Below are 26,683 nucleotides of genomic sequence, written 5' to 3' on the forward strand. Positions count from 1 at the left end.
GACCATGGTATCCCTGTTCTTAATTGGCCAGCAAACTAGCCTGACCTTAACCCTATAGAAAAGATATGGGGTATTGTGAAGAGGAAGATGCGATACGCCAGACCCAACAATGCAGAAGAGCTGAAGGCCACTATCAGAGCAACCTGGGCTCTCATAACACTTGAGCAGTGCCACAGACTGATTGAGTCCATGCCACACCGCATTGCTGCAGTAATTCAGGCAAAAGGAGCCATAACTAAGTATTGAGTGCTGTACATGCTGATACTTTTCATGTTCATACTTTTCAGTTAGCCAACATTTCTAAAATCATTTTTTTGTATTGGTCTTAAGTAATATTCTAATTTTCGGAGATACTGAATTTGGGATTTTCATTAGTTGTCAGTTGTAATCATCACAAAAGAAATAAACATTTGAAATATCATCTGTGTGCAATGAATTAATATAATATACAAGTTTAACTTTTTGAATGGAATTACTGACATAATTCAACTTTTTGATTATATAATAATTATATGACCAGCACCTGTATATGTGGCCGTTATCGTGCTGAAGAGTGAATACGGTAATGTGGTTGTGATCTAACTTTTACAAATATTAAGTACTGTGAATAGCTTCGGGTACCATGTGGCTTATCAGACGCCACATTCCATTTCTGCAAGACCAGCAACATTCCTTTATCTCGGAAAACGGCAGGTATGGCCGACCGAGGTAAAGTTTGTTGGATATTGGATATTCAACGGATATTCGAAACCCGAGATAATTTCTTGTTTTTGCGGATTCAGCCACACTATATGGGAAAATACAAAGGCTGTAACATGTGGTTGTCTTCTTTGAACAATTTGAAAGTGGTTTCAGGTTTCTAAGTCATTTAACAAAAAAGCTATTGAATTTTTCGGTTTTCAATTGTTTATAAAAGAATGTCCAAACTTTTTTGTAAACCCAAAGGCTGTGCAATATCTGGGTTTGCTCTCTGAACAATCAGAAAGTGGTTTGGGGTTTCTAAGCCACATGGTTAAAAAGCTATTGAATAAATAACCGAGGCATGTAATTTATTGACGGTCCCTAAACATAAGTGGACCACACTATAACCGACACACCCGGTTATAGTGTGGTTGTGTCCGGGAAAACAGGACCTGATTTGGCGTTTGAATATCCGTTGAATGTCCAATATCAAACCAACTTTACCTCGGTGTAAGACCGTTGGTGAGTTGAAATGGGGCAAATGATCGAATCCCCTCATCGGGCAAGTTTGTTATACCTGGCCCTTTAAGTTAGGTGAGCGGAGGTCGTTCGTTTCAGAATATTTAATTGGTACTCTGGTAAAACGCAACTGAACCGGGGCTCCGAGTTAAGTAAAACAAACTCGCCCTTTTAAACTCCGCGCAAACAAGGCGGCAAGCCACTCCCTGTCCACGAAATCCCTTTATAACGCTTAAAACAACATCTGCTTGCTAGCTCAAGCGGCCTAGATTCACCTTTTTCCAATTACACTATAAACAGCGGGTGTCTTTCAGATCCATTTAGAACATCACCTCAGGCATCTAGGACGTACTTGACCGATGTGTTGAAGGTAAGCGTGTTCTTACATTCCCTTACAATTGATGGTCCCCACCTGTGTAAGCAACTTCAGCATTGGAATGATTGTAGCTGTAGCGAATAACACGCAGTGTATCCATATGCTTTGGAACTCTCATTATTTTCCACCACAACGATTAGGACTTTTCCAACTTGTTGGTTCACTGATTTTAGCCACTTTCGCCTAGAGCACAATGTGTCAAACAAGTCAAAGACGGGACTCCATTCGCAAAGTAGATAGCCCTTGGTTTAAGCAACGGTAAGCACTTGCCCTAGCCTATTGGTCTTAATGGAATCCCCATCAAAAACGGACGCATCTTAAACTAAGGGGAATAACGACGAATATTTACAATTTGTCTAAGTTCATAAAACGCCTGAAGAAATGGTTGGACTCTATGCATGCTCTCTCACTTCGGAAGTGAAGGGAGCTAGCGCATATTGATGTCTATATGTGCAATAAGGATTGTCTTCGTATAAAACCCTAATGTTCTGTCACAGTGATAACAGTAACACAGGCTACTTGTGGCACATTCATTTTGTTACGTTAATCACAGGTTGTAGCTTTTACCATTGACGGATAATGGGCTTACTGCTCAAGAGAAGGTAAAATAAGGTCTGTTTCTTCTAACCCCTTAAAGCCAAGGGCTATCTACTTTAACCCCTTTGGGAGGGTTTAGTTTTTTAAAGTCCAAGATAAGGTCATTTCATTTTGTAATCAGTTACATCTGTGAGACTTTTAGTATTTCTTGGCGGAACATGGGTGGCTTGGTGTTAAACGCCCCCCCGTAATTCTCCACCAAACCACCAAATTACGGCACATTTCCACACATTCTTTGGTTGCCACTATTCTTGTTCATCTAGAAAATTTTGTCGAATCATCTCAACTGACCAACCAATTCCACAAAAAGGATTTTGACATAAGTTGATCTTATTTTTTGTCATTTAGCAAACATTGTCATGTTGTGTGAAGTTAGTCCTTAGGCTAAGTAATCCACTTGTTCAGAGGAAATTATAATACTTTTTTATAGCAATCCTGTTTTTGTGGTGATCATGTTTGGGGCTGAATGCCCCCACTCCTTTGGGGCACAATGACCTGGGGGGTATTTTACCTCTGAGAATATATGAACCTGATTCCAAAAAAGTTGGGACACTGTACAAATTGTGAGTAAAAAAGGAATGGAATAATTTACAAATCTCAAACATATATTTAATTCACAAAAGAATATAGATAACATATCGAATGTTGAAAGTGAGACATTTTGTAATGTCATGCCAAATATTGGCTCATTTTGGATTTCATGAGAGCTACACATTCCAAAAAGATTGGGACTGGTAGCAATAAGAGGCTGGAAAAGTTAAATGTACAGATGAGGAACAGCTGAAGGACCAATTTGCAACTTATTATGTCAATTGGCAACATGATTGGGTATTAAAAAGAGCCTCTCAGAGTGGCAGTCTCTCAGAAGTCAAGATGGGCAGAGGATCACCAATTCCCCCAATGCTGCGGCGAAAAATAGTGGAGCAATATCAGAAAGGAGTTTCTCAGAGAAAAACTGCAAAGAGTTTGAAGTTATCATCTACAATGCATAATATCATCCAAAGATTCAGAGAATCTGGAACAATCTCTGTGTGTAAGGGTCAAAGCCGGAAAACCATACTGGATGCCCGTGATCTTCGGGCCCTCAGACGGCACTGCATCACATACAGGAATGATACTGTAATGGAAATCACAACATGGGCTCAGGAATACTTCCAGAAAACATTGTCGGTGAACACAATCCACCGTTGCCGGCTAAAACTCTATAGGTCAAAAAAGAAGCCGTATCTAAACAGGATCCAGAAGCGCAGGCGTTTTCTCTGGGCCAAGGATCATTTAAAATGGACTGTGGAAAAGTGTTCTGTGGTCAGACTAATCAGAATTTGAAGTTCATTTTGGAAAACTAGGACGCCGTGTCATTCGGACTAAAGAGGACAAGGACAACCCAAGTTGTTATCAGTGCTCAGTTCAGAAGCCTGTGGCATGGGCAGCCTACACATCTGGAAAGGTACCATCAATGCTGACAGTTATATCCAAGTTCTAGAACAACATATGCTCCCATCCAGACGTCGTCTATTTTCAGGGAAGACCTTGCATTTTCCAACATGACAATGCCAGACCACATACTGCATCAATTACAATGTCATGGCTGCATAGAAGAAGGATCCGTGTACTGAAATGGCCAGCCTGCAGTCCAGATCTTTCACCCATAGAAAACATTTGGCGCATCATAAAGAGGAAGGTGCGACAAAGAAGACCTAAGACAGTTGAGCAACTAGAAGCCTGTATTAGACAAGAATGGGACAACATTCCTATTCATAAACTTGAGCAACTTGTCTCCTCAGTCCCCAGATGTTTTCAGTCTGTTATAAAAAGAGGGGATGCCACACAGTGGTAAACATGGCTTGTCCCAACTTTTTTGAGATGTGTTGATGCCATGAAATCTAAAAAACTTATTTTTCCCTTAAAGTGATACATTTTCTCAGTTTAAACATGTGATATGTCATCGATGTTGTATTCTGAATAAAATATTGAAATTTGAAACTTCCACATCATTGCATTCTGTTTTTATTCACCATTGTACAGTGTCCCAACTTTTTTGGAATTGGGTTTGTATTAGTAAAATAAAATAAAACAATAAAAATTTTCTGAAATAGTCTAATCTAAGTAGTTTTTAGTTGAATGGCTAGTTTACTGGGCATATATTAACATCTAATATAATAGACCTATCAACTGGCACTGATATTGAATGAATTGCTCAATATTGATTTAATGTTTTTAACTTAATACTTTCACATGGTTAACAAAACATATTTAAAAATAGTAATCGAAAGTTATTTGATATTGTAATAAATGTTATACATAGCTTTTTGCCTCTGGATATTGGAATGTGCAATATCAAGGTTAAAATTGGTTTGGTTAACTCACTTAAATACTGCTATCAAGATTGAATTAGTTTCAGCGGTATAGATTATGTTGCTAGAATGATTTTGACACCTAAATATGGAATAAATCTTAATTGGGGTAAAAAATAAAAAATTGCCCAATAGGGAGGGGCATTTTGCCCTGACAGTGGGGTAAAATGCACCATTTACATAGTTTGGCATTTGATTAGATTGCAGTAAAATTGAATAATTTGGCCCAATATATTTTTTGCTAAATGTATTTGTCTGACTTTAGTCAATATGTTCATATAAAAATCAGACCAAATATTACTTTTGTCAGAAAAAAGCTATATTTATTTCAATATTACCTTTCTATTGGCTGTTCAATCAGTCCCTCTTTGTGCTTGGCGCGTAACATATAGTGGGGGAAAAGGTCTCTAAAAAGCTTCAAAATAAAATCTACCTTCATGGTGTCGCAGAATTACGGAAAGACCACAATCATGAGCAAGTTCTCTACTCGAGAGTACGTTTACAGCATCCATATTAGGAACATTATCATTCTTCCCCAGAAACTCTGTTCTTCCTCCTACTCAAACATCACCCCTCCCTTGGTCAAGTATCCGCTCTCGCCTTGTCAAACATCACCCCGTTTAAGCATCAGTTTCAGTTTTTCATGAGTGGGTCTAGTGTAGCTCACAGACAATTTGGTGTCCGGTGTAGTTTTACTCTCCTATGTGAAAAGATCTGATGGCTTTGGTAGAAAATGTAATGTGTTCCTGTGGGTAGCTATTTGATTTAATCTGGTTGTTCCAGGAATAAAAGGAGATAAGCAATGACATACAGGTAGGTTGGGTTAGTCTGGAACACCTGGCATGCCTGACGCTGCACGAGGAATGGGGAAAGAACCGGTTTCAATCCACGTCACTCAGTTACACAATAGCTCAAGGTGAACATCTACTTCATACCTTGTATTGTCTTCTAATTTTCTGTACCACATTCCTGTTTCTCCATTCAGTTTTTCTGTCTTGTGTAAAAGAAACCGCCAACCATGACAGCTCCTACTAACAAGGCAAAAGATCCTGATTTGAGCCCTGTGGACTTCATTCAGCTGCAGCAGTACATGGATTGTGAGAGTATTTATTTTCTGAAATAGAAAGGCAGAGGTTTTTTACACCTTATCTGCCTTGTCCTAAGACATGAAGGTTGCTTTTCTGCTATGTGATTTGTTATTTAGATTGTTCTAACCAGTCCTATGTTGTTCCGTATACCTGTATTGTCCATTGTGCAGATAGCCGAGTGAGAGTGAAAGATGTGATTAAGGAGTTCCATGCAGGCGGGCGGTTTGTTCAGCACCGTTTTGGAGAGGTGGGCTTCACGAGGGTCTTTTCTTACCATATCCTTTTGCCAGCACCAAACTTTAGGCTCACTTAGCCCATGTTTATTCTAAATTCCATTTTCTTTTTTATTCCTAGCGCATCGATGCAACAGGCTTTGGTTTGTTCCTAAATGCCTACCTGGAGGCAGACGACTTCCCAGCTGATCTTTGCCAACGCCTTTTCTGGTATTTCCAAAATGCAGAGAGAGATGTTCAAATGAGGAGCCCTCCACCTAAAGGGGGTGAGAGCCCACCCCCCCCCCCCCCCCAACTCCTAGTACTGTATATTTTCTCATGTGTAGATACATTTCTCAGTTCAATTTGGCCTAAATTGAAAACTAGATGTTGCGATAAATCCAAAACAGCACCAGATGAAATCTGTGGGGCAGTGCAGAAAGATGGCTCAACAAATTTGTAATCCATCTGTTGTCTCTTAACTATCTCGTGAAGCTTTGCCCAGCCTGCCGGTGTAGCGAGCTGGACCCGGCAGTGGACGCGCACACATTCACACTTGTGAGGGTGCTACCGAGGAGCCCGTATGCACCCTTTACCCTGGCTCATGTCCGTCCGTCACGCACCGTGTCGGTGTACGCGGTCATGTCTCTCCTGGGCTTGATGTCGTCGGCCCACGCGGTGGTCCCGCTGGGTCTGCTACACATGAGAGGCCTTCAACGCTGGTTCGCCCGCTTCCGTTTGGATCCGGTGCGTCACCGGCGACAGTTGGTCAGGATCCCAGGCTCTCTGGAGCGGGATTTGGCGTTCTGGAGAGACTCGCGCACTCTGCTGCGTGCGGTTCCCATGGGCAGGGTGTTGGTTCGAGTCCCGTGTTTACAGACGCATCCCTCCTTCGGAGCACCACATCAACTGGCTGGAGTTGGACACGTTCCGGCGCGTGTTAATACACTTTGGACGTGTTGTGGTCAGACACGGCGGTCACTCAGGTGAACAGGCAGGGCGATGTCAGGTCTCTGCCCCTCCACCTGTTGGCAGTGCAGATTTGGGAATGGCCCGGCGGACGTTGCCTCAGTGGAAGTTGGCTTTGGTTCTGGAGGCGCTGTGTGACGCGCCGTTCGATCCGATTGATCAGATACCGTTGAAGATGCTGTCCCTTAAAGTGGCGCTTTTGTTGGCTCTGACCTCTGCTAAGAGGGTCAGTGACCTTTGTGCGCTGTCGACGCAGCCGTTGGCTCACTCTGTGCTCCATGTGGCTGAGTCTGGGGTGTGAGTTGGGTCTGTTGAGCTACTGGGACGGCACATTTGACATGGGTCCGTCTGTTGCTCCGGTTACTTTCGTAACCCCAGTTCTATGAGTGGAGCGTCGCCCATAGGATTCATGCCCTGACCTGTCACTGACTGCTTTTCTCATGAAGAAAGGTGTGTCGGGAGGCAGATTGAGGTTTGACAACCTTTTATAGCCATGGGGGCAGATGGCCATGAGGTGCGATTTGCATATTTAAATTTTCAGTGCCTGCCTATTGGCAGAGGGGTAAACCAATAGGAGCAAAGCCCCTATGGGTGAAGCTCCACTCATAGACCTGGGATTACAAAAGTAACCATTGATATGGGTGTCAGATTTTTATTTCCAGAATGTCTGATTTGCGTTTAGTTTTTGCAGTTGTAACCATATGGGAGCAAAAAAATCCTGGGTGCAGATGATAACTAAATAGAAATAAATATTTCTGAATGATCTAAATGATCTATTGGAAGATTTGAGGTGCATGCACAGCACATAAGACTGATGTCAATTGGAATTTCTGTGAAGGGACATGAATAGGATCTGATTGGTGGATAAGCTCTGCGATTTATTCACTTAGACATGATCAACTTAACCTAGTAGGTAGCAGGTTAAGTTGAGAGCATTTGTTGCCATGTCTTCTGATCAGGCTACATGTCCTCTTTCTGAAGCCGAATACTCAGTTTGCTCAAGTTGTGGTTTGGAAGCTCGCTAAGTTACTGATCCAGGTGTCTGGACAACCCCTCTGATCTAAGTATTGTGGTGGCATGGCCTATACTGCTAGGATCACAATACATTCGGGGGTCATCTGAATGACTTCCTAGTTTTGTCTTTCAGGGGGAGTGTACCTCAAGGAGGTGTCATGTTACTTCTCTGTGTTAGAGGAGGGACTGCCCAGAGACAAACTGGAATGTGAGTAGTGCCAAACGTCTTTCTACCATTGGAATTCTGTGTTTGTAACCGCTCTCAGCTGACCAAGGAGAGTGTAAACTAAGTATTTGTTGTTGATTTATTTCACTGGTGCTTTCAGTTACTTTCAAACTTTATGACAAAGATGGCAACGGACTCCTGGACAGCTCCGTAAGTAACTGCTACTTGACTGAAATATACTTTCTATATTATAAATAAATAAACCTATGCACTAATCTGTTGTTCTGCTTTCAATCAGGAAGTGGATCGGATCATCACTCAGATGATGCGTGCAGCAGACTACCTGGGTTGGGACGTGACAGAACTCAGACCGGTAAGACATCTACTTGAATGCCTGTCACTAATTCCTATGAGAAAACTCATCGGATCCAATCAATAGATTTCACCCAAGGGGGTATACTAGAACCCAGTCCCAGTGTTAAGGATTTATCCAGCTAATTTGCATAAAAATTATGAAATCACTTTTAAGCATAACTTTAAAATAAGCTTGAAATGTGGTTCCTATCAAATTTAAATGGATAACTTATTACTGCGTTTATAGTATGATTTGAGATGAACTCTAAGTACATACATTGGACCACAGGTATCAATAACTTGTTAATTAAATCAAAGGAAACAATGAAAACCCTTTGCACTACATAAACTGTTTCTGACCCCTGTGGTCCAACTTCTGAATCACAGCCAAGTACCTCTGTAGTATGGGGGAATAAAGGTAAACCCCTTTGAATGCTACTGAGTGGACAGGTAGGAAAATAAGTGCAAATGAGAATCCATGACCTACATGATCATTTAATATCTAATAATCTGACCCCATATTGTTTAACATATACAATCATTAATAACCAAGATATGCTGGAGGTTCTTAGAAAAGGTAGCACACTTTTCATCACAAACCAAACATTGAAAAGACCATGTGTTTCACGGCCTACATTATCCTCACTGCTCCTCATCAGTCAAGTGCAGAAAACAAGGGATCATGTAGCAACCCGGAACTCAGGGATGACCAGTCTGGTCACTTGGAGTTACGTATGTGTATGTGCCTATGTCAGTTATCATAAGCCCCCATAAGGTGTAGGTCGTTTAACACGAACCATACAGTAAAATAGCATGTGTTCCTGGGGCTAACAGAATGTTGCAATGCCCACGGTTCAGGGATGACTAGTCAGTGATGTGTTCTTGGGCCTAACCAGACTGCTTCGAAAGTCCAGGACTTAGGGATACTAAGTCTGGTAGCTTAGACTTATGTGTGTGTAATTTCCAGTAACAGTGGGCTCGTATATAGATGAACGAGGAATGTCGCAGTAATCTATATTCCAATGTAATACAACTTATTCAGTCAAGTAATAGTTACAATACAAAACATAGTTACATACCAACACGATTCAATGTACTCCCAACTAGCCTAACAGTCTACTAAGTACTGTATATCATAAGTGTATAAGACACTATAGCACGACGGTGTGCTAGGAGCTTCTGTTAAAGATAGACTCCAAGAACCAAGTCAGGCTTCCCTATTTATCCCACCCAGACTGACCGATTCCAAACTCCCCCATTGCATCTAAAATAGGATCACCTCATGGCTAAAACAAGGAAAACGACATTCACACATTGACATTCAATTAGCATCATCCAAAGCTAGACCCTTGGTCTTGCAGGATTCTTCATCCAGTAAACATTTACCTGTAACAAACGATACATAACATGTACAGCATTGAAACCTATTGGAGAGTTTATCCCTTTATGAGACACACATTAAAAGGCCTGACATCAGTGAGGTTAATCCAACGAAAGTCATATTTCTACTGTGTTGATTTGTCCATCCACACACCTGGTTCGTCTCAGCGGATGGTGCTACTTTGGCCCCCACCGTCTGTCTGTTCCTTTCAGGAAGCAAATAGGCACATTGGTGTGAGATTAGCAAGTTCCACTGAGTTGACACCAGACATCACAACAGCTACACAAACCTTCCAAAACACATCTTTCATTACACTAATCTCTGTCCTTCTTACACCACTGAATTTATTTTGGCATTATGAATCAAGATTATGCTCGATGATATTGTAGCTAGCTATTTAGTTTGTCAGTCATAGCCTTAAAGCCATGAAAAATATAAATATAGAATGATTTATAGTGAATAATCAACTCTATTGGTCCCCAAGGTGCTGAAAGACATGATGAAAGCCATTGATACTGACGGCAATGGGACAGTGACCCTGCAGGAGTGGATCCAGGGGGGGATGAACAATGTGCCCTTGCTGGTGCTGCTGGGACTCGAGGCAAGAAGCACTGACAGTTACAGCTATGGCTCCTATGGTTAAATCAAGCTTGCAAAGACCCATTAATATCCTGTAACGGGTTTGCTATGTACTGTAGTTACCCTACTGTGTATCTTAATAAATGTTTATTTAGATTTGTTTAGATAATAATTTTAAATAGCAGCCCAAAGTGATGTCTTGTCCCCGTCTTTTAAAAAAATCCTATCTATTCCAGGCTCTTGCTCTGTATCAGAAGACGACTGCCCGTATAGAAATTGTATTTGTTTTGAGTGCTTGCTACTGCCGGACCACATCCACTGTTTGCTTGAGGTTTTTTCCAACAGAGTTCTCTGTCTGTCTTCCTCAGATGTCAGAGAGGGACGGCCAGCACGTCTGGCGGATGAAGCACTTCAGCAAGCCTGTGTTCTGCAGTGTTTGCCGTAGCATGCTGCTTGGCGTCAGGAAACAGGGCCTCTGCTGTGTCTGTAAGGGCTTTGGGCCATCACAAGGGGGCGAACTCTGCCTCATACTCACAGAAAGGCTGACCCAAGTTCTGTTTTTTTTTCGAGGTTCTAGTTCCATGGTTACCAAATGAGGGCTACAGCAGTCTGATTTAAGGGTATACACACACATGTCCCGGCACAGCCGCGGACACACTCGATTCAGATAATCAAGTTTTCTATATGAGCAGTTTATTATAATCTGGTGTGTTGGCGATGGGTGGAATAAAAACATACTGGGCCTGCCCTTCATTTACTGTAGACAGGTTGGTAGCAGCTTACAGAACTAGTGTGATACTACAATCTTTCCCCTAATAGCATTTTTCGTAAATGTAGTTGATTCACTGTCTCTCCTGTTCGAGAGTGGCACACTCTCTAGATACTTCTTGCAGCATCAGGAATCATTCTTCAGTTCCTAAGCGACTGTTCCTCGTCCCTCAGTGTGCAGGTATACAGCCCACAGTCGCTGTGCCAACAAGAACCCTGATCCATGCATCCGCACCTTTGTGATGTCCAACAGACTGATTGGGGTGAGCCTCAGTGGAATTCTTTGTCGGGATTTTGATCGGTCAGTGTAGTGCGTGTGCAGTTCTTGTCCTGGTGCATGTGGTGTTCACAGGCGGATGTCATCCCCTGTCTCTTCCAGGTGACTGCTCACGGCTGGGTCAGTGCTGACTGTGACTCCAGTAAGTGTCACTTCTGCAACAAGAAGATCAAGACCCTGGCAGGGAAGCGTTGTGTGTGGTGCCAACAGACGGTGTGTGTGTGTGTGTGTGTGTGTGTGTGTGTGTGTGTGTGTGTGTGTGTGTGTGTGTGTGTGTGTGTGTGTGTGTGTGTGTGTGTGTGTGTGTGTGTGTGTGTGTGTGTGTGTGTGTGTGTGTGTGTGTGTGTGTGTGTGTGTGTGTGTGTGTGTGTGTGTGTGTGTGTGTGTGTGTGTGTGTGTGTGTGTGTGTGTGTGTGTGTGTGTGTGTGTGTGTGTGTGTGTACACAGGCTGACACTAAACTTCATGGTGATCTCTTGTTTTAGCGTCATGACGACTGTGTGAACTTCGGGTCGTCATCGTGTGACTGCGGGTCGCTAAGAGACCACATTCTGCCACCATGGGCCATATACTCCATGTCAAAGGTCAGCCCCATGACTCCATTCCACAACAGCTTTGAAATCAAGTCCCACTGTCTATAGCCATACAAACTATGCTTCATCTACACAAATAACATTCCCATTAATACTAGTACGTTGTTGCACGTAACGTTTTGTGTTGAACTATCTGAACGCTCTGTTCCTGTGTTTCTGGAGAAGGATGAAGAAGGGAGGAAGGCTTTGAAGGATGACAAATGCATAGAGAACATCACCCCAGATGGCCACGTTCTTCAGGTAGGCCACTTTGCTGTAATGACATCCAGATGGGCACTGGACCATACAACTCCAACAGTTCTGGTGTATGGTGTGAGCTTTACCACTAACATGTAAAAGCCAGAATAGAGTTTCCTTAAAACTGGATCTACTAATATCAGTCCTGTTTACAGCCATTGTGTTGTGCTGACTGGTGCATGGCATGCATTCCATTGTTTGTAGAACTAACTCCTTCTCCTCACCTCCCCATCCCCCTCGGCAGATCGCTCCAGTTCCAGGAACCCACCCTCTTCTGGTGTTTGTGAACCCGAAGAGCGGAGGGAAGCAAGGGGAGAGGTAAGAACTGGGCACGACCGACTTCAGAAAATATAGCCTGCAGTGGTAATATGTACTGCTGACTGAATGTCATGGCATGTTTGTTTCAGAGTGCTGAGGAAGTTCCAGTACCTGCTGAATCCCCGGCAGGTGTACAACCTCTCCAATGGAGGACCTGGACCTGGGTAATCACAAGTGCAGTTCCACCAACTCTGTCTCAGGCGGACGCGATCTGTGACATGACCACATATGTCATACGGTGAAGGGTTCATGTGAAATGCTACTGATTTAGGGGACCAATTTAGCTCCCTGTCATGGATGTGTGTCATTGTGTGCTCCTGCTACAGCCTGTGTTTTGGCGGTTTGGGCTGAGTGACAGCTGCTGATGTCAAAGGGTTTTCATAGATACATTTTGATGAATTGATGTGTGTGTCCTCTTCAGACTCAACCTCTTCCGGAACCTTCGTGACTACAAGATCCTGGTGTGTGGCGGAGATGGCACAGTGGGCTGGGTTCTAGATGCTATAGGTGTGTGGGCTTTCCTCTCCCCTCAAGAAGGTTGCATAATAGTTGTCTTAAAGCCTGTTTAGGCCACAGCAATTGTCGTGAGAAGGCGACAACTGACATTTTCATTCATTGACACTATTTAAAATGGTGTAAATCTTTGCAAATCTGGCAACAAGTTCCGTTCAACTGAATAGAACATTCACAGTGCTGTTATTGACTCGGTTTTTCGTTACGCTGAACAATGACTGTCTTTGTGTTCTCTCAGACAAAGCGGACCTGCCAGTGCACCCCCCAGTGGCGGTCCTGCCCCTTGGCACCGGAAATGACCTGGCTCGTTGCCTCCGCTGGGGAGGAGGTAAGGCTTCAGATCAACATCATCGTTTTACTACAATACATTGCCACTTGAGTCGTACCCCACGGCTTTGGTTAAAGCACCTCCAAACTGACACTCTTTGTGCATGGAATCCCCTGTAGGTTACGATGGCACAGATCTCGAAGAGTTTCTGAAAGAGGTTCAGGAAAGCTCGTTGGTTCCTATGGACCGCTGGAAAGTGCAGGTGATTCCAGAAGACCCACGGGAGATTGGAGACCCTGTGCCCTACGAGATCATCAACAACTACTTCTCCATAGGCGTGGTGAGTGACAACCTTCGGGGTGACGGGGCCCACTTTGGCTAACCGACTGTGGCTGTTGGCGTTTGTACAATGTCCAATTACCTTCATGTCTTTGAATGCACTTTTCTTTGAAGACAGTTTTGGTAGTCTGTTTGCAGCTCTAAGTAGACAAGTACAGTGAAAATGCTAATCAACCTGTGGTTGTTACAAAGGCCACTTAATTAAGAGAGTGGAATTACAATTGAGAGACGAATTACTTAAATGGTACTGTGCATTTGTGCCTATTGTCAGGATGCGTCCATTGCTCACCGCTTTCATTCAATGAGGGAGAAGTGCCCACAGAAGTTCAACAGCAGGTGAGATGGAATGAAAGGCAAAAATAACCGTCTTGTGTGTAAAAAGATTGGAATGATTTTCTCTGGCTGAGCACTGAGCCATAACAATGTGTTTTTATGTTGTCTGCAAGGATTAAGAACAAACTGTGGTATTTGGAGTTTGCCACCTCTGAGACCATCTCTGCTTCCTGCAAGAAGCTGAAGGAATGTCTCAGCATTGAGGTGAGCACTGAGTTGTCAATGGCATCAGATTGGTGCCTAATTATATGCAGTCGCAGAATGGCTTGCTCAAGACCGATTATACATTGTCACCATGCAGAGATCCAGTAGTCTGCGCATATTGAGCTATATTGAGCATGGGCGGATAGTTTGCTGTGGCAATTACACTTTAGAGTTTGTCTGACATTGACCCAGCAAAAAGTTATTGGGCACTGTAAACTGGTCAGTAATTCAGTATTTATCAAAGAAAAATGTGGAGGTTTCCGTACACTCAGAAATTGACCCATGTTAGTGTGTTGGAGTCTGTTTCATATACATTTTCATTTCCAGATTATTGAAACCAATAGACCATTGTTGGGAGTTGACCGCTTGTAAGGGAAGATGAAATTGTATTGCACAAATATTCGTTTTTCACTCAATGTATTTTTAGAAATGGGAAAAGGCCTCAGCTGCATACTGTTATTTATCGACTGTCACTAAGCAATAAACCAAATATTGATTTTCAAAATGGTGCCAAAATTATTCATGGTCCTAGTGACAATCTGGGGGTGTGAATGTACAGAAATCACTTCTGCTACTTTCTAAGGAATGTACTGGGCGCAGCTATGATTTTCGGCATTGTCAGTGTCTGATTTGCAAGCTCTCAAGTGTAATTTCCTCACCTAACCACTGGCTGTGAAAGTTTATTTAAGGTCGTCAACCCATCTGTCTGTCTCTCAGTGCTGTGGGAGGGCCTTGGACCTGAGCAGTCACTCCCTGGAGGGCCTTGCCGTAATCAACATACCCAGCATGCATGGTGGCTCCAACCTTTGGGGAGAGGCCAAGAAGGAAGACAGAGACGGCGTGCCAGCGGAGCCACCTGAGGTCATCACCGAGCAAAACCTTCTGAAAATCAGCTCGCAGGGTAGGGTCTGGTACGACCCGGTTCAACCGTCTCAGACATGCACTGTCTCAATGTTTTTGTTCAGTAGTGATATGAATGTAATGCTACTTATTCCTTGATCTTCATTTGTCTTGGTTAATTACTGTGGTAATGATGGCATATATACACTCACCTAAAGGATTATTAGGAACACCTGTTCAATTTCTCATTAATGCAATGATCTAATCAACCAATCACATGGCAGTTGCTTCAATGCATTTAGGGGTGTGTTCCTGGTCAAGACAATCTCCTGAACTCCAAACTGAGTGTCAGATTGGGAAAGAAAGGTGATTTAAGCAATTTTGAGCGAGGCATGGTTGTTGGTGCCAGACGGGCCGGTCTGAGTATTTCACAATCTGCTCAGTTACTGGGATTTTCACACACAACCATTTCTAGGGTTTACAAAGTATGGTGTGAAAAGGGAAAAACATCCAGTATGCGGCAGTCCTGTGGGCGAAAATTCCTTGTTGATGCTAGAGGTCACAGGAGAATGGGACGACTGATTCAAGCTGATAGAAGAGCTACTTTGACTGAAATAACCACTCGTTACAAGCGAGGTATGCAGCAAAGCATTTGTGAAGCCACAACACGCACAACCTTGAGGCAGATGGGCTACAACAGCAGAAGACCCCACCGGGTACCACTCATCTCCATTACCAATAGGAAAAAGAGGCTACAATTTGCACGAGCTCACCAAAATTGGACAGTGGAAGACTGGAAGAATGTTGCCTGGTCTGATGAGTCTCGATTTCTGTTGAGACATTCAGATGCTAGAGTCAGAATTTGGCGTAAACAGAATGAGAACATGGATCCATCATGCCTTGTTACCACTGCGCAGGCTGGTGGTGGTGGTGTAATGGTGTGGGGGATGTTTTCTTGGCACACTTTAGGCCCCTTATTGCCAATTGGGCATCGTTTAAATGCCACGGCCTACCTGAGCATTGTTTCTGACCAGGTCCATCCCTTTATGACCTCCATGTACCCATCCTCTGATGGCTACTTCCAGCAGGATAATGCACCATGTCAAGTTTCTTGAACATGACAATGAGTTCACTGTACTGAAATGGCCCCCACAGTCACCAGATCTCAACCCAATAGAGCATCTTTGGGATGTGGTGGAACGGGAGCTTTGTGCCCTGGATGTGCATCCCACAAATCTCCATCAACTGCAAGATGCTATCCAATCAATATGGGACAACATTTCTAAAGAATGCTTTCAGCACCTTGTTGAATCAATGCCACGTAGAATTAAGGCAGTTCTGAAGGCGAAAGGGGGTCAAACACAGTATTAGTATGGTGTTCCTAAAAATCCTTTAGGGGAGTGTATGTATATGTATGTCATGATGATAATGACAACCTTCTCAATATGCAAATGTATGAAGATCTGTTATTTTTTCCCCCACAGACCTTAGTGACAAACGGATTGAGGTGGTGGGTTTGGAGGGGGCGGTTGAAATGGGTCAGATCTATTCTGGCCTGAAGAGTGCTGGACTCAGACTGGCTCAAACATCAGAGATCACAATCAGGTGGACTTAATGCAGGTTCTATACACAAGTATTACAGGTGTTTATTTTTTATTTTTCCTTGTTAATTGAAATGTATTGGTCTTTGTTTCATTGCTTTTCTCAGGACAAATAAAGCATTGCCTATGCAGATTGATGGTGAGCCCTGGATGCAGCCTCCGTGCACTGTAAGTGCTATTAATATACTGTAGTGGTATACTTGAATATTCTGTACTGGTATACTTCAATATACTGTACTTGCACTATTTGATTAACTTGGATTGGCTTTCCATGACAATGAATTACAGTTTGAGGTACTCGGCTCATTTGTTCTAAATGAAACATTGATGTCTTTGTTCATTGCAGCAGGGCCCCCATGAGACCTGGACTCATGAGTCTCCAAACGGTTGTTTCAGAAACACTTTGTGTTTACTGTTTTAGTGTTTCCCAACCCTCATCAGCCAGGCCAAGTGTTTATTCTCTCCGGCACTGACCCCAGACAGTGTCATTACTTGAATAAGTGTTAGTGCTGGGATTTGGCTGCATACATTTCCCTGCCATGTAATTAGGGATAGGGGAGAGACTCCAGGCAACTAGAACTGTAAAACGTCTTTCTTTTCCTTCTTGTCTTTAGATCCACATCACACACAAGAACCAAGCTAATATGCTGAAGGCTGCTCCTGCCAGACCCTCAGGCATATTCCATCACAAATAATGGATCGGCGGGAGTTGAGCTGCAGATTTTCTGTATACTCTTAATGAAACCTGGCAACCCTGAAGCTGATCAAAGATATATGGCTGAACCTCAAATCACATACCTTCCATCCTAAATAGTATACCAGACTAGTATACCCGAGGATTAGTATGTCCTAAACCATAGTATATTGAAAATAGTATGCAGAAAGTACAGGGATGATTTACATTTTCATGCAACAGTGCATGCTTTCTTTTGAGTTATGTAGACCACAACCCCTTGTGTAGTAAAAGAGGAGGTGGTTGCACGATTCTCTCGTCTTTTCATTTGACGGCAAAGTCTGTTATATTCACCTATATTATTGGAGTTATTGTGTAAATGTCATTCACATATGGAAAAAAAAAATTGTTATGCCATGAAATGAAAAGGCTTTGGCAGTGTAAAGTACAGTGGGGAGAATAAGTGTTTGATACACTGCTGATTTTGCAGGTTTTCCTACTTACAAAGCATGTAGAGGTCTATAATTCTTATCATAGATACACTTCAACTTTGAGAGACAGAATCTTAAACAAAAATCCCGAAAATCACTGTTTGATTTTTAAATAATTAATTTGCATTTTATTGCATGACATAAGTATTTGATCACCTACCAACCAGTAAGAATTCTGGCTCTCACAGACCTGTTAGTTTTTCTTTAAGAAGCCCTCCTGTTCTTCACTCATTACCTGTATTACCTGCACTTGTTTGAACTCGTTACCTGTATAAAAGACACCTGTCCACACACTCAATCAAACAGACTCCAACCTCTCCACAATAGCTAAGACCAGACAGCTATGTAAGGACATCAGGGATAACATTTTGACCTGCACAAGGCTGTGGTGGGCTACAGGACAATAGGCAAGCAGCTTGGTGTGAAGGCAACAACTGTTGGCGCAAGTATTAGAAAATAGAAGTTCAAGACGATGGTCAATCTCCCTCGGTCTGGGGCTCCATGCAAGATCTCACCTCGTGGGGCATCACTGATCATGAGAAAGGTGAGGGATGAGCCCAGAACTACACGGCAGGACCTGGTCAATGACCTGAAGAGAGCCGGGACCACAGAAAACCATTAGTAAAACACTACGCCGTCTTGGATTAAAATCCTGCAGCGCACGCAAGGTCCCCCTGTTCAAGCCAGCGCATGTCCAGGCCCGTCTGAAGTTTGCCAATGACCATCTGGATGATCCAGAGGAGGAATGGGAGAAGGTCATGTGGTCTGATTAGACCAAAAAGCTCTATTTTTGTCTCAACTCCACTTGTTGTGTTTGGAGCAGGAAGAAGAACACCCTCCCAACCGTAAAGCCTGGAGGTGGAAACATCATTCTTTGGGGATGCTTTTCTGCAAAGGGGACAGGACGACTGCACCGTATTGAGGGGAGGATGGATGGGGCCATGTATCGTGAGATCTTGACCAACAACCTCCTTCCCTCAGTAAGAGCATTTGAAGATGGGTTGTGGCTGGGTCTTCCAGCATGATAATGACCTGAAACACATAGCCAGGGCAAATAAAGAGTGGCTCCATAATAAGCGTCTCAAGGTCCTGGAGTTGCCTAGACATTCTCCAGACCTGAACCCAATAGAAAATCTTTGGAGGGAGCTGAAAGTCTGTATTGCCCAGCGACAGCCCCGAAACCTGAAGGTCTGTATGGAGGAGTGGGCCATAATCCCTGCTGCAGTGTGTGCAAACCTGGTCATGAACTCCAGCAAATGTATGACCTCTGTAATTGCAAACAAAGGTTTCTGTACCAAATATTAAGTTCTGCTTTTCTGATGTATCAAATACTTATGTCATGCAATACAATGCAAATTATTACTTAAAAATCATACAATATGATTTTCTGGATTTTTGTTTTAGATCCACTCGCAGTTGAGTACCTATGATAAAAATTACGGACTTCTACATGCTTTGTAAATGGGAACCTGCAACAGCGGCAGTGTATGTCTTCAGTATCGCTAGCATGGGCCCAATTCTTATGACTATTCCAAGTAGTAAGGTAGTAGTATTACTGGTTTGTAAGCTATAAAAATTGTCTAATGACCTAATGAGACACAATTTTATGACAAGATAGTATGTCCCAATTGGTCCCAATGCTGGAATACTAGCTTACTTTCCTCATAAGAAGGAAATAAGTTAAAAACAGACATGTTGCTGACCACCAAGATCAGAGTTGCCTACTCCAATAAATAAATAGGAATAGGAATCTGAATAATTTTTAGCCATTAATTAGTGTGACTTATGTTGATTTGGGTCCTGGTGTTACACTATATTAAATTGTTATTCGGGTCTTTGTTAGTAATAATGTAACATTTCATAATTTTTTATTACTATTATGCCTCATTGTCTCAGTATAATGAGACTGCTCTTTGTTTGTTTGCCAGCATTTTATAACATTTTCACTACAAATGTAATTGTAGCCATGGTGGTTAGCACAAATGCCAAATAGTCTGTGGTAAGTTTTATAAAGTATGTTAGACTGCGTCTGTAAATTTACTGTACAGCTGACAGCTCAGACAGCTGATGGTATCACTTACGTTGCCTGACCTTCAAGAGCTCTCTTAACATTTTGTTAGAAGACACACTTCCTACTTCCAAACATTACTACTGAGAAGCTCTCCTCATGAGTGGAATGATAGCTTTTTACATTTAAAAAGTAAAGTGTATAGCCTAAAAGTATTTCTATATATCTACAATGGCAAGGGATCTTAAATACTGCCTTAAGCATTCTTCTGTCTTTCTCAGGGTCATGGTTGTCAGAGGGATATCACTGTACGTGACTGAATATAGTTTTAGAAATGTTATCTGTCAGTTGCTCAGCTGTCATTTTACTGTTGTGTCATACTAAAAGGTTTTGTGTTGTTTGGCCATGTTGTTTGGAGACCGTTACCCATGTCACCGAAATGGCCTCAGCTATTGTCATTAAGGCTGAATACTGTACATTTTGCATCAGGAACCAGCATTTCCCTCAGAACTGGTGTCTGAAATGACTAATGTACACTTGGCTGGTAATTGCGACATGCATACTCCTCCTCAAAGACAAACACATTTTTTATTATAGTGTTTGGAATTCTGAATCATGTGATCTTCAGAAGAGAACGTTCTAGAACATCTTGTAAGATTATATGTTTGAGTGCATGGCTCGCTATGGGCTTAACTCAAAAGTAATGGTTTGGAGGGTTATACTGGAATGATAAAAATATATTTACAAATAATTCCCTCAATGATTAGGATGTAGTTTAAATATATTTATATGAGAAGTTTCTTTGCTCAGGAAAACACTTATTTTAGAATAAACACAAAAATATATAATATTATTATTATTTGCAATAAAAATGAACAGGAATATATTGTGTTCTTTAAAAGGCAATAGAGGATTTGAAGATTTAGAGTAAGCACTGGGTCATTAGGAAGAACGACTCAGGGTCGCAAGTACGATCGCACCGTAAACCAAAACTATATCCTGTCATTTTATGCTTGTTAACACATTGCACTATACACATGCTGATGCAACAATATAAATGAAAATGCAACATAGATTTTATTTCTTATATCCCATGTATAACTTTGTTACATAGATTATCAAAGACAGACAGCATTTATTATTTCTGAGTTCAGTGCACACTGCATAGTTTAGTTCATAACCATAAAGTGATCTCTTCGGTTCCCCTGTGTTACTGGATTGGCCAGCACCATGTCTGTAGCACGGGAGCCAGCTATGTGCTGGTGAAGGAGGTCCGTGCAGAAACCATGTCCTTAAAGAATAAAGACTGGTTCCAGAGGGTGGTGGTGAATACCATACCGCTATTCAATGTGGGAGGAACTTTCTCTTTCCATTCAAAGGGAAAGCACAATCAAATATGCATTTTGTCTACTGCCAATAGTAATATGAGAATGTATTAATGTTTAGCAGTATATGTACTAGTTCTGTTATGAAAATATGGATGAAAAGGTATGTTTGTTAAACTTCCCTCTTATGCCAGACAATGGAGCTGGCCACTTCATACACAGACAAATTAAAGGAAAAACTTGAATAAATGAGTGAAGGAACATAAATGCAGATGTTTCCATCCAGCTGTAGCGTGTGATACAATCAAGCAATTAACATCCTATCATGCTTTGCAGCATGTAAAAAAAGAATCTAAGGGACTATTATTGGGTCTCTTCCAGGATGATTATATCTACAGGGTATCACTGAATGGTTTGCTGAGTATTAAAATGATAGTATTCTTTACCACCATCATCCAAACACCAAATTAAATCAGTGTTCCATCCCATCAGTAGAGTTCCAAAGAATGGTAGAATATAAGTTGTGGCTTTATTTCTTGTACTGTCCAACACTTTTATTTTAAAGAAGTTGGTTTATTTGCTCATTTTTGTCATTTTGTAGTTTAAAAAGAAAAATTGAGTAATAAACCTTTTATTATTTCCTACTCAGTATCACATTACCTGCTTGGTCAATCCCATACAATGATATTGAATACATTTAAATGGTGGATGCTTTCAGTGGCCCTCACAGACTTCATGGGATTTGTATGGGGAGATGTCATCCAACCTTTACTGTAGCAAAATTAGAAGGTTAACTATGTGGAAGGAATTAAACAGTCACCACTACATCCTCAGCTTTATGTCTCTTTTGTATGGCATTTCCTACAATAATAAAAGTCCCCTTAAAATGTGGAGTAATTAAAATACAATAATAACTCGGACACAAACAAAATGTTTAAACACTTCACTGCCATATACTAGACTCCCTATAGGCACTGTATGTTACTCTGGCTCGACGCACCACTTCATCTTGTCTCTCCATCTGTCTCTGTTTCGTCCACACCTAACTCTTTACTCCTTTCCTGTCCCAGCCTCTCCCACACTGACTTGTCATCCGCCTCACACACTAGCTGTCTATGGCCATGGTGCCCGGAGACAGTGGAGATGCCCCGCGTAACTTGAATCCTTCGTCTCACACACCCCTTCGCAGCCACAGACAAGCTGACATGGACCCTTGATGCTGTTGGCCAGACACACTCTGGCACTGGCTGCTTCAATCAGTGGCTGAGAACACGGATCAGGGTGCAGAACAAGATACAGGAGTTATAACACCTCATACGAACCCCTGCATCTGGAGCACTATACAGGAAAGACATGTCTACGTTCTGGAAAGAGCAGGGGGTTTCATTACAGTACAGGTAATTATGCAATTATCACGTGGAGGTATGAGGAGTGTAATCAGACATTACTGGCCAGTTCGCCTCTTTGAAGGTTAAACCACTGGACAGGTATTTGATGTGGTGCCCTGACTGAGTTTAAGCCCTCATCAATCACATGTTGCAGTATGTTGGGCTATCTTGTGTGACACCGCACTTCTTGACTGAACAGAGTGATTTACAGCTGTGAAGTTGAGCACCAGTTGTTCACCATGAGGCCATTTTGAAATGTACCCCACACGCATGAATGATGAGGGAGGAGCTAGACATAATAGCACATTTAAATCTGTCCGTAGTTGCTTTCAAAATGTATGTAGCCTTGCATTTGCCATATTCGTGCATGCAGGAATCTGACTCCTGTTTCTGTAGCTTGAGGGTGCTATCCCAGTACACTCGTTGGACAGGACACTATGTATCTCCCTTATTCTGAATGCCTTGCAGAGGTGGTTGCATTTTTACAGTCATCCGTATGACTTGGGCCAAGGGTTTGAAGTCGCAACCTTCAAATGTCACGGCCACTGAGTTGGCAAGGTGCTTTCAATGGTACGTAATGTTACATGGAAACACATTTCAGTAAGTTTACAGTAAGTAAGTGATTTCAGGGATCACATCTTAATCAAGCTACTGCATATTTTACTGTTTCCTTGTTAAATGCTTTCCAGGTCTCTTCAAGCCCCCCCCGCCCCCCCACACCACTCTTTACTTTGGCAATCATGTGGAGGGATATTGGAGAAGATGCTGGAGAGCATACATGAATTCCTTCAAGCCTCTGGAAGGATTCAGTCACCACTGTCCTTATCTTGTTTCACTATGGACGCTGTACTGCTCATGGAAGTAATTAGACAGCTACAGTATGTTCTTTCGAAACTGCACTGTTTAGGAACTAAAGCCAAGATGCACTTTGCTACATTTGTTCAATCTATGTATGTGTGTGTGCATTTGGTAATAGTTATAGAAGTAATACAGAGACATTTCTTCATGTCTTCAGAGGGTGATGCATGGAGATGGATGGAGGACTCATTTGAAATGAATTTTTGTATCACATTGCCATTAAGGGGCTTCAAAGTAGTCAGTTGAAGTTGGGACTTCCAGTAAGTTGAAGACAAAATTTCACCATAGATCAGCTACTTAATCTCTGAATTGTTAATGCTAGCAATGATCAATTTCTGTCATCTGTCATACTTCTTAACACAATATATAATTTTGCGGCAGTATCGACTTCTGTCCTCTTCTGTACTTCTGTTTATTGAATACCACAAACTCCTGAAATCATTCAGAATGTAAACCTAGAAATATAGTGGGGCCTCAAAAATGTTGTAATTCCAAGAGGGCTGGAAGCTAGAAATAAAAAACTTTTCAAAACAGTAGTTGTTTTTTTTAATCACCAACATTTGTCATGCCATTGTGGCATTCCGTTGCCAGGCTTTAATAATAATTTGTCAGGGATAAATGTTGTTCTGACATTACGGACATACATTTATTATTCAGTTGGCAACAAAACAAAAATATGAACACATTTACAAATTGAACTATCTGAAAAACAGACAGTGGCCCCTGTGCTCTTCCACAGCATTATCCCAGCAGAAATGTACCCTGAATACAGAGTGGGTGTTTTTCTGCAAAAAGCAAGGCAAAAATCTATAGAATTAACTTTGGCACTCTTCTTCAGTTGATGTACTCCTTGATAATTTTAATATCCATGACGTCCATGACATACAGAATATTGAATGTCATGGATGGTGTTGCACCGGTAAAGGTAAAGAAAACTATGAGCAAACAGAAAACACAACGGAGAACCCTGAAAAGAGCGCCCTGAAAAGAGAATGTAGGAAAGCGGAAGGTAAGTGGAGGAAAACTAACTAGAGAATCGATACCGGGGTGTTGAACTTCATGCAGTCCCCCTGGAGACAGCTGAGCTAGAGAATTGTAACAATCTGACTGTCCATTGCATTTTGTATTTTTATTTTCCCTGTAAAGCACACTGAATTGCTCCTATGTATGAATTGTGCTATATAAATGAACTTGCTTGCTTGCTTCATCCTGCTGCAGGCCTTGCGGTGTTTTCCCATTGATGCACGCTACAAGTTTTGTTATACATGACACAATATGCAAACATCAGTAATGCCAACCCTTTCAAGTAACACCTGTCCACAGTCCAATTTATGGCAGCAAATATATTATTACTGGGTTGGCATAGCTGGAAAACTGCCACAAATGCTACAGGATCTTTGGCAAACGCTGTTGCTACAGTTACTCCCTACGTCTGAAATCTCTTTCAGAATACTCAGGTTCAAATATCAAGTCAGGGCACAGTAATGCCCTTTCTCTCACACCTGTTAAGTTTTCGCCCTCAAATGTGTGCCTTATCACTGTACCTAGGTAGACTCCACCTACAGTGGATATGAAAAGTCTACACACCCTTGTTAAAATGCCAGGTTCTTGTGATGTAAAAGAATGAGACAAAGATAAATCATGTCAGAACTTTCCCCACCTTTAATGTGACCTATAATGTGAACAATTCAATTGAAAAACAAACTGAAATCTTTGAGGGGGGAAAGTAAAAAAATAAAAACTCACAATAACCTGGTTGCATAAGTGTGCACACGCTTAAACAAATACTTTGTTGAAGCACCTTTTGATTTTTTTACAGCACTCAGTCTTTTTGGGTAGGAGTCTATTATCATGGCACATCTTGACGTGGCAATATTTGTCCACTCTTCTTTGCAAAATTGCACAGCCCTCTTCAGATCACCCTACAAATGTTCAATTGGATTCAGGTCTGGGTTCTGGCTGGGCCATTCCAAAATGTTACTCTTCTTCTGGTGAAGCCATGCTTTTATGGATTTGAATGTGTGCTTTGGGTCGTTGTCGTGCTGAAAGGTGAACTTCCTCTTCATCGTCATCTTTCTAATGGACGCCTGAAGGTTTTGTGCCAAAATTGCCTGGTATTTGGAACTGTTCATAATTCCCTCCACCCTGACTGAGGCCCCGGTTCTAGCTGAAGAAAAACAGCCCCAAAGCATGATGCTGCTGCCACCATGCTTAACTCTGGGTATGGTGTTCTTTGGGTGATGTGCAGTGTTGTTTTTGCGCCAAAAATACCTTTTGGAATTATGGCCAAAAGGTTCAACCTTGGTTTCAACAGACCATAACACATTTTCCCACGTGCTTTTGGGGGACTTGATGTTTGTTTTTGCAAACTTCAGCCGGGCTTGGATGTTTTTCTTTATAAGAAAAGGCTTCCGTCTTGCCACCTTACCCCATAGCCCATTCATATGAAGAATACGGGAGATTGTGATCACATGTAGCACACAGCCAGTACTTGCCAGTAATTCCTGCAGTTCCTTTAATGTTGCTGTAGGCCTCTTGGAAGCCTCCCTGACCAGTTTTCTTCTCGTCTTTCCATCAATTTTGGAGGGACGTCCAGTTCTTGGTAATGTCTCTGTGTTGTGCCATATTGTCTCCACTTGATGATGACTGTCTTCACTGTGTTCCATGATATATCTAATGCTTTTGAAATTATTTTGTACCCTTCTCCTGACTGATATCTTTCAACAATGAGATCCCTCTGATGCTTTGGAAGCTCTGTGGACCATGGCTTTTGCTCTGAGATGCAACTAAGAAAATGTCAGGAAAATCCTACTAGAACAGCTGAACTTTATTTGTGATTAATCAGAGTCACTTCAAATGATGGCAGGTGTGTAATGACTTGTATTTAACATGAGTTTGAATGTGATTGGTTAATTCTGAACAAAGCCACATCCCCAGTTATAAAAGGGTGAACATACTTATGCAACCAGGTTATTGTAAGGTTTTCATTTTTCCCTGATTGAGATTTCCGTTTGTTTTTCAAATGAATTGTTCACATTATAGGTCACGTTAAGAGAGGAAAAGGTGCTGACATGATTTATCTTTGTCTAATTTATTTACATCACAAGAACCTGGCATTTTAACAGGGGTGTGTAGACTTTTTATATCCACTGAATGTACCTTGTTGGGCACTTTTTTGAAATCCGTCCCTTGTAGTTTTATTATGTCTAAGTCCTATTATCAGAAGTCCTCCGTTCTCCCTGCACCTGTGTCCTGTCTCGTTCCTGTAACAAGGGCCTACACCAAAAATGTATTGATCAATAACACCATGTTAAAGCACATCGAAAAACAGTTAATCCTCTGTTTTGACAGGAAGCAATTG

The 26,683-nt window shown here is 42.0% G+C and overlaps 1 protein-coding gene across 3 annotated transcripts; it reads left to right on the plus strand.

The window, feature by feature from the left end:
• The first annotated feature begins 1,219 nt into the window (after window positions 1-1,219).
• On the plus strand, window positions 1,220-17,565 carry dgkab (diacylglycerol kinase, alpha b). 3 transcript variants are annotated; one of them, XM_010881432.3, is made up of 24 exons: window positions 1,223-1,570; window positions 5,513-5,624; window positions 5,786-5,862; window positions 5,970-6,114; window positions 7,944-8,018; window positions 8,137-8,186; window positions 8,275-8,349; window positions 10,196-10,312; window positions 10,659-10,776; window positions 11,233-11,321; window positions 11,438-11,548; window positions 11,819-11,917; window positions 12,092-12,166; window positions 12,408-12,481; window positions 12,571-12,645; window positions 12,903-12,988; window positions 13,233-13,322; window positions 13,442-13,602; window positions 13,873-13,937; window positions 14,048-14,138; window positions 14,856-15,039; window positions 16,463-16,583; window positions 16,687-16,747; window positions 17,194-17,565. In XM_010881432.3, exons 2-24 carry the CDS (start codon window positions 5,546-5,548, stop codon window positions 17,272-17,274), a joined length of 2,199 nt encoding a protein of 732 aa, XP_010879734.2. In that variant the 5' UTR covers window positions 1,223-1,570; window positions 5,513-5,545; the 3' UTR covers window positions 17,275-17,565. The 3 variants fall into 3 exon arrangements, with proteins under 3 accessions (XP_019911303.2, XP_010879734.2, XP_028969825.2); XM_020055744.2 differs by lacking the exons at window positions 16,687-16,747; window positions 17,194-17,565 and having other exon boundaries at window positions 1,220-1,570; window positions 14,856-15,049; window positions 16,463-16,546; XM_029113992.2 differs by lacking the exons at window positions 1,223-1,570; window positions 5,513-5,624; window positions 5,786-5,862; ... (4 more) ...; window positions 10,196-10,312; window positions 10,659-10,776 and adding an exon at window positions 10,842-10,910.
• Window positions 17,566-26,683: the final 9,118 nt, after the last annotated feature.

This window comes from Esox lucius, chromosome 17, assembly GCF_011004845.1.
Source record: "Esox lucius isolate fEsoLuc1 chromosome 17, fEsoLuc1.pri, whole genome shotgun sequence".
Lineage (NCBI taxonomy): Eukaryota > Metazoa > Chordata > Actinopteri > Esociformes > Esocidae > Esox > Esox lucius.